The 9,087-nt window shown below is 38.4% G+C and overlaps 1 protein-coding gene across 1 annotated transcript; it reads left to right on the top strand.

The window, feature by feature from the left end:
- Nucleotides 1-4,460: 4,460 nt before the first annotated feature.
- Nucleotides 4,461-6,145, top strand: camk2n2a (calcium/calmodulin-dependent protein kinase II inhibitor 2a). The gene is made up of 2 exons (XM_079613921.1): nt 4,461-4,979; nt 5,579-6,145. Exons 1-2 carry the CDS (start codon nt 4,811-4,813, stop codon nt 5,647-5,649), a joined length of 240 nt encoding a protein of 79 aa, XP_079470047.1. The 5' UTR covers nt 4,461-4,810; the 3' UTR covers nt 5,650-6,145.
- Nucleotides 6,146-9,087: the final 2,942 nt, after the last annotated feature.

Here is a 9,087-nt window from a genome sequence, read left to right as displayed (position 1 = left end):
GACCTGCTTCTGTGCCACAGGCTTAAACAGGCTGTCTGTATATCATGCTCCTGCTTTAGTGTTTATGACTAAAAGCTCCAGTGGGAAGAATGTGTGGGTGTGTGTGAAAATAAGGTGAACTGGGCAACAAATTCTCAAAGACACTCATCAGCTGGTGCCAATTACTACTGTCTTCAAGAGCCAACTCTCCCACATTTGAGCCAGTTGAGTGAAACTGGCAGAGAAGAAGGTTGTTCCTCTCTTAGGTTTACAGATGTTATTTCAACTATATATTGCTAGGTCAGAGGGATTTTTTTCTTTGCCTTGGAAACCTTTTACAAAAAATATCTGATGATTTTCACATACAATACCATTCAAAAGTTTGCGGTTAGTAAGATTTGTTAATGTTTTTGAGTGTTTTGTGCACATCAATAATACAGTAATATTGTGAAATATTATTACAAATTAAAATAACTGTTTTCTATTTGAATATTTTTTAATATGTGATGGCAAAGCTGAATGTTCAGAATAATTACTTCAGTCTTTAGTGTCACGTGATCCTTCAGAAATCATTCTAATATGCAGATTAGGTGCTCAGAAATATTTTGTATTATTATCGATGTTGAAAATTGTGCTGCTTAATATATTTCGGTGGAAACAGTGGTACATTTCTTTTCAGGATTCTTTGATGAATAGAACGTTTAAAAGAACAGCATTTATTTGAAATAAAAATAGTTATTATAAATAAAAAATGTGTTTACTGTCACTTTTGATCAATTTAATGTGTCCTTCTTTCTTTAATTTAGTCCTTTCACACAAAAAGAAAGAAAGAAAATCGTACTGACACCTTTTGAACAGTAGTGTATATTTCAGTGTTTTACACTTTTGACATTCAATCTTAAAATATGAAAATAATCATAACAATATTATTGATTTCTAAAAACGAGACCAATTGAAATATAACATGTAGCCTATTTTCATAATTTTATAGATAGCATTTTATGTAGGCTAAATACAATATCTGATAATTTTCAAATAAAAAAATTTGTTTTCTTCACTGATCACACTTTCTCGCTCATTTTAGGCATGTTCTTACCTGACATTGCTGTTGCCTTTGTAACTACACTAACTTTTGGAAAAACTTTGCCATGGCAAAACTATTTATTGTGGTGGACATTGCACCATAACTGATTTTTATTTATTTATTAATTTTAACCTGTGCCTTGTTGACCAGCAGCTAAAAGGTAAGTAGCCTATATTATCCAATTCTCACATGTACTACATCTGTACATTTTATCACCCATTTTATCTCCCTTAAAACCTAATTTTTGCTTTCACTTTTTCATTTGACTCAGGATTTTGTGTTTTTCCCCCCTGCTAGTGAGTCAGCAGTTACGTTGCATGAGTCAGCAGAGACCAGTGTGACCATAAACACTTCTCTCCGTGCAAACCTAAACACACAGCCCACTTCTGTGACTTCAAAACGCAATGCTCACAACACCTGAAGACCAAGGAAAAAAGAAAGAAAGAAAGAAAGAAAGAAAGAAAGAAAAAGAAAGAAAGAAAGAAAGAAAGAAAAAGAAAGAAAGAAAGAAAGAAAGGTGCAATGAATGATAGATCAAGTGATTTAGAAATTATGCTGTTAATTATTTCACTAATGTGCATTGCTGTGGTGTGAGAAGAAGAACATTATTAAAGGATTAGTCACCCAAAAATGAAAAGTCTATTATTAATTACTCACCCTCGTGTTACTGTAGGGAAATTACAGTTAAACCACATAAAGAGACCAATTTGCTTAATGAAGATCAGGAATCAAAGTTGAAGTTCAATTACTTGATAAAGAGTTAACTGAAGACAAAGTTATGACGAAATGACGATCCAGCCTCGAACTACCTTAAAGGGATAGTTCACCCAAAAATGAAAATTCTGTCATTAATTGACAGACATTTAGACTTTTGTAAGACTTTCATTCTTCTTCAGAAGACAAATGAAGATATCTTTTGATGAAAACTGAGACATTTCAGCTGTCCCTCCATTGACAGCTATATGCAACTTCTACTTTGACACTTCAAAAAGTTTATAAAGAGATCATAATACTAATCTATATTAATTGAGCGGTTTAGTCCACATTTTTTTGAAGAGACTCGATTGCTTTATATGATGAATAGATTTAATTTAGGCAATTATGTACATATAAACTTTCATTAACACATCAGTGTTGTTTTTTTAATCCAACCCCTTTTGATGCTCCAAAAAGTTCATAAATAGATCGTTTGGAATGACATGAGGGTGATTAAATGATGACAGAATTTTCATTTTTGGGTGAACTGGCCCTTTAAACTTAATAGTTTAACTGGCCAGTAAACGGTAAACAGTACAAACTGTTTTCAAAGCTTTTTAAAGGCACAATATGCAAATCAGCAGTGAAAAAAAAAACTGCATGCATTTTGCAGAACATCGTTACAGTATGTACTTGACTCGCTTGACTGTGCGGATGGAAATGACCCTTCACGATAGATAATGCTTTACAGTGATCTCTGTTAGAGAGCTATGGCAGTTTATCTGCTCAATAGGATACCTCACTCATCGCTGAGTAATAAAACCACCGCTTTTACAACAGTTCAAACCCCTCAGTTCTTGCCATCTCCGAAAAGCCAAGTCAATGTTGATTCTCGTTTTATTCTATAGCTCTGACGCGTTCTCTTTTTGCCAGCAGTCTCTCCTCTGTCCTGTTATTTTGAAACGGGTGATTCCATAGCCGGTTTCGGGATTTAGCGTGCTTTATGTCAACCTTTTTCACTCATTGTGACAACTAACCTCAATCTCACACAGGCGTCAAATAGCTGGAGCAACTTTTCTCTATATTAGTGGATATGACGCAGGGACGAGTGACGTAGGCTATGTGTGCAATTTCTCGCGGAAACCATCTCAACGTTTCTAAAATATAAACACTTATAGTTTATACAATAGTGGATCAGGATAAGACACAAACAGGTTTTGGAAGAAGGATTGATGGTGTATTGAAAAAAAGTTAGGCTACACAGTGTAGTACCAGTACAGTACAGTACAGTACAGTTAGCAGACATTGAAATGTCTAAATAAAACAGACATTCACCCATTTTCTGAATTTTCTGTAGATTCCATAAGATATGGTTTATTTCAGAGACCAGACCACTGGTTTTCAAATTACCTGTCTGTGTGGATAGGCCTACTGTCATTCATTCATTTACTTGAGCAGTGGAGCAGCACAGATTATGAAAATCCTTTTGCTCAGGAGGACAGTGAAGATATGAAAATGAGCTTTGAGAACTGCAGTTTTCTGAGGACTGTTGCCATGCCAACAATCAAATGCATGAGTTGAGGGGAAAAAACCTATAGTTGTTATGCTGCAGGGGACACAGTAAAATATAGGCTATAGAGATGTATTTCTCCTGTATTGACATTATTTTTTTGGACCTTGTGAGCTCTATCCATGGTGCTGAAATATATCTCAGGGCCGGAACTATTTTCGGCACTATATACAAGTTTATTGAAAGGAAGTAAAGGCAACAGGTGAGCCATCAGCCACGGTGACGAACAACATCCGGCATCTGGAGGCCGAGGACGTGCGACGGTATCATGCGACGTGTATGTGAGTGACGTGCGCTGATGACGCCATCCAAAGCAGCAGGCATCACTGTCGTGTTACGGTGATCATTTCTCAGGTACGCAATGTAATCGGGCTAAGCGAACCAAAACAATAGTAACAAAACATTTCCCAGATTCTTCTTAACTTTCATTTATCGGGAAACATAAGTCAAAGGCCATTAATTGGCAACATGATGACAACATAAACAGGAGAAGAACAAACCTTTAATAAAGAAGGTAAAAGGTGATTTTCACACAAATCACTTTTTGCTTTCAAAAAAAGTATCAGTTAATATTTTTATGAGTTTTCATAGTTTAGGTTTGAAAGTCTGAGTCGTGTAGGCTATGCTAAAAAAAACAGTGTACAATACAAAAACAATAGGCCTATATAAAATGCGTTTGAAAAGCAGCAACAATAAATTATAAAGGCATGGACAAAACTAATGTGAACTTTATTTTTATTTTAAAACATTTAAGAAAAAAAAGTAAAACAAAAAGTTGACAAATTACACATAGGGCCTATATGCTATGCAGCAAAACAGTGACAACAATGCAAATGTAACAGCAGATATAGGTTAATAAAAGTTGTTGTATACAGTTCTTGAGGTTCAATTGAGCTCCATAAATCGGCTATTTCTTGCGATATTATCTTTTATATTTGTATATTTTAGCTCCCAAACCACAGGCTTTCCAGTGGTCCATGCGAACACCGTCACATGCAAAAGCACTGCAGAGCGCAGTTCAGTGTTTCCTCTCGCCATTCTCAGCTTTCGCCTGATGGGGCCACCCTTGCGCCTCTTGGAGTCCCCATCTCTCTCTCTCTCTCTCCTAAACACACACACACGCCCGGATGGATGACTTCACTGTTCCGCCCGGGTTTCCTTTATGATCGCGGGATCTCCCGTATCTTACAGCAGACTTCACCTGACCGCTGGTGTAGCCGTACACTCAGTCTCGCGCGCTCTCTCTCTCTCTCTCTCTCACTCGCTCGCTCTCCCCAACACGACGCACTCTGCACTGAGCTCTCCAGTCACTTGGAAGTTGGCGGTGCGAGGAGTCTGACATTTACGCGCGGGGATATCTACGAAAAAAGAAGAAGAAGTGCACTTGTTTTGCGGGGATAGTTGCCATATCCACCGTAGCTGCCTACCTACATCAGTTCTTTAGCGCCTTCTGCGTCGCGAGCCCGTCCTTCACAGCAGTCATGTCCGAGGTTCTGCCGTACGGAGAGGGGAAAATGAGCGGATACGGAGCGGACAACGATGTCAGTCAGATGTCCTTCAGCTGCGGGCTGCAGGACACCAACTCGTTCTTCGGAGCGTCGCAAGCGAAAAGACCTCCAAAACTTGGACAGATCGGCAGAGCGAAGAGAGGTGAGAATGTTATGCCGATGGAAGATAACTTACTGAAGTTAAAGGAACAGAGACTACTCACTTTCTTAGCGATGTGCAAAACAGGAGATGTTAGTTAGAATGGCAGCCTCGGTCACCATTCACTTTCATTGCACGGGGGAAAAAAAGCAATGGTGACCGAGACTGTCAGTGTCAGCCCATAACAGTTCACAAAAAGTCATAGGCTACAGGTTTGGAACAACATCAAGGCGAGCAAACGATAGAATTTTAAAGTGACATTCATTTTTGCATGTTATATACGATTGGAACATTTGGTGACGTTAGGACAGATCTCCAAACAAGCCAACCCATTTTTATGTAAAGAAGTTAATCTGTCATCAGTCTTCCTCAATGTATCAATAATATTTAATGCAACCCGACTGAGAAATTGTCGTAATTTAGGTAATTTAGTCGTAATTTATTGTTGATCTGAAAACGCATCTAATATGCATTTTAACATTTTAATTCGTTTGTGCGGCATGTGTTGAAGTCTCCTAGTTGCGCAGTTTCAAAGCGCGCAATTACGCAGATGGAAGATTGTGGGTCTTGACATCAGCTGTCTATCTTCTTCTTCTTCACAGTGGTCATCGAGGACGACCGAATAGATGAGGTGCTGAAAGGCATGACCGACAAATCATCACCAGGCGTTTAAACCCGCGCGATGCCTTGCAGACATTTCAATTTTTTATCACCGATTCGAAGCACTTGTCGGTTGTGCATGTGAAGAAGATTGCAAAGAGATGGGAGGACGGTGGCACGACGCTCGAACCACGAGGAGGCTAAAAACAAAAAGGGAAAGCGAGAATTAAAGAAGGGAGAGAAGGAATTTCCTTTGGGGTTTGCTGGCAATTCTCCTATACAAACGACACCCGAATGAAAGCTACGAGGAAGATGTCGGAGACGTTGTTGTGGCTGCGCGCGCTGCGGCTCTGTGAATAAAGATGGATGGACTTGTCATTATTGTTCCACGACCATCATCTTCCAAAAGCGCTGTAAGCAACACAAAGTTCAACCGAAGACTGAACCGCATCTGACGCTCTGTTACTATAGCTGTACAGTATCTTTGCTCAAAGACCTTCCCCTTCACACACACACACACACACACACACACACACACACACACACACACACACACACACACACACACAGGAATCTGCCTTGAGCGTCGACTTCAATCCGACTGCTGCTTTTAGAGACAATAGACTTGTAGACACACACACACGCACACACACACACACACACACACACACACACACACACACACACAAATATATTGAGCTCTCATTATAATTGAACTATGTAGGCTAGGGATGGTGCAATGTGAATATTTTCTTTGGCTATATTTTGCATCATGTTCTTTTTCAGAAATTGAGAATATTATCATACATGCCCACAGGTGTTGAAGCGTATAGTCTTTGAAGCGTCGTTTGCTGATCTATTGTTTTGCCCTTCACTGCAGCTGATTTGCGCACCTGCGCCACGGATTCACATCATCAGTACAGCACAGAGGAACATTGTGCATTACCACCTCTGTAATTAAACCAACATGAATGCATCTTGGTTTCTTCCAAGCCCTTTTATGTTTTATGTATTTCGATTTTTTTTTTTTTTCATCAGCTCCTCGTTTCTTTTGTCGTGTCCATCTCTTTGCATGAACTTTCACTCCGGTGCCAACAGAGGTGCCACTATGAATCGTATACCCTGGCACGCTTCTTTTTAAAAAAGTCATATTTGTATTTTTATATCTAAATATTTGTTATTTAAAATGATATGCTAGTATGTCGTCTTAAAGATTCATCAACAAAGGATGTTTATATTTCAGAGAAAAAATCTTTAGACAGGGGCGAGAGGATAATTCAGTTTGGTTGGGATGTTTTTTTTTTAAAGACTTGATGAATGAATGTTTCTCTGGTTTTTTGCACACCTACACATCTGTGTTGAACTACTGTTATATGGAAATCGTAAACTGTGACTTGAGCTTTGTTGAATTTGTTAGAAAAATGGCGATATTAGAAATACTGCGCTGTTTACGAATATCTTCAAATAACTTGTCACTCGACAGGTTTTTGGAAATGATGTTTCTTTCGTTTATTTTATTTTATTTATTTATTTTTTGCTTTGTTTGTACCATTATTCTAAGGAAACTGACTATGGTTTGTTGTGCATGAAACCTTAATACTTTTCAATAATGGAACATCGTTTTATTAAGCAAAAAAGCGACAAAAAATGTCATGACATTCTAAGAATGAATCATTGCATATTAAAATACCATTTTCACTGTATTTGGTGAACTAATAAATGGTGGAAGAACATACATATATGGATTGTTGTCGTCATTTGACTGCATGACAAAGAGGTAAACAAGTCTGACACATATTGATTTTGAGGCCCCGCTACACATGCACAGTCTCCTGGTGAACTCATCTGCATTTAGAGACAGGCCTACTAATAAACTAGACTGATGTTTGCATCTCAGCTGAGCATATATATATATAAAAGACAAATACTATCCATAAAATTATTAAACAAGTAGTCACATGCTTAAAAAGATCCACATGCTGTTTTAAATGACCAGATCAAGCTGTTGTCGTCTAATTAAATATTAAAGTTCCAGAAGTGTATTAAAGTGTATGTAACTTGTTCCAGGAAAAAAAATGTGTTATGCTGGTCTCTTCACATCCTGATAGCAATCACTAAGTGGTCTAATTGTAGTTATATGTATATATATATATCGTCTGTGGAAGGTGTAGGACCATAAAATGTTTGTCCAATCATTGCATTTGGTCCGCATGCGATGATACGATATCCTACTACCTGCCTGTCAACATATGTATTTCCATACCAACGCACACCCTGCTTACACAGACATCACACGTCTTCAGCGCATTTCATGCTATGCAGAGTTAGACAGACGTTAGTCACCGAGCACCAAAACAGCAGCCACCTTACAGTTCCTCCTGAACCAAAACAACCAGCTTATGCTGCATTCACGCCGTAACCACTGTCATTCGGAAGAGGTGGAAACCTGTGACGTTATACTCGGAGTGGTTCGTGACTCGAATTTATGCGTTTCAACGCCAAAATTAATCTGCAGCTGTCAGGTGGTACAGGTCAGCGCTCTTCAAGTTGTTTATGTTCATTATTATTGCAATGTTATGTGCTTTGAGATATGAGGTAGTTTAACGCGGTCTCGAAACGTTTTTTTTTTTTACTCTGCTGTGTGTTTTCATGAAGAAGGCATGGCTTTGGAGACGCTCTGAAGGAAGGGTGGGATCTAATGCTTTCAAAGCTAACTTGCTATTGCTAGCAGATTAGAAAATTGCCTACACTACCTTTAATGCGTAATGCTACCTTTAATGCTTCAATGAAATTCATGGCCATATCTTACCGTGGATCTCAGTCAGTGAACTGCAATCCTCTTCAGCCTGTTGTCTCCTCACATTTTTAGTGTTGGAGTTGTCTATGAGATTGAAACCACATGGAGTGTGAGCGTTGGTGCGTTCCAGGGGTCTCATTTATAAAACTGTGCGTAGGATCCTTACTAAAAGTGTGCGTGCGCCCGAAAGCCAAAAATGGCGTACGCAAAACAATATTCAGACTTATAAAACTGTGCGTACGCCAGAACCTGCGCAGGATTCACTTTATAAATCCCAGTCAGCGGAAGATTGTGCGCACATGCGTCTCCTCCCCGAAATAACCATATATGGAGCTTACAACGCCTAGTTTTACTATGCATATCCTCATCTGCATATCATTTGCATATGATTATTCACCGACGTGATAACATGTTTAATGGTACAAGACATTAGGAAAATATGAAATACGGATGTGCCGTCACATTACATTAATAAAAATAATTTAGTAGCCTATCCTTGCCTTGTTTTTGAATAAATAAATCAAATAGTGTAAAATACATTTCAGATAAAGTTTTTCTCAATCTTTTCCACTGACCAAATAGTGTTTTTAATTGATTTATATTTGTAATGGAAACCGATAGACCTTGCTGTGCATTATATTTGCACAATCTGCTATTATCATAGGCAGCAATTATCACTGTATTTAAAACATTAAAACACAGCATGCCAAAGGA

This window comes from Phoxinus phoxinus (assembly GCF_949152265.1).
Source record: "Phoxinus phoxinus genome assembly, chromosome: 5".
NCBI classification, from domain to species: domain Eukaryota; kingdom Metazoa; phylum Chordata; class Actinopteri; order Cypriniformes; family Leuciscidae; genus Phoxinus; species Phoxinus phoxinus.
Note: the sequence above shows the minus strand (reverse complement) of the source record. Positions and strands in the feature narration are given on the sequence as shown.

Bases quoted from the DNA above. Each gene is read 5' to 3' on its own strand.
- camk2n2a (XM_079613921.1), top strand. From the start codon at position 4,811: ATGTCCGAGGTTCTGCCGTACGGAGAGGGGAAAATGAGCGGATACGGA. The intron at 4,980-5,578 runs GTGAGAATGTTA...TCTTCTTCACAG, and splicing joins GATCGGCAGAGCGAAGAGAG to TGGTCATCGAGGACGACCGA.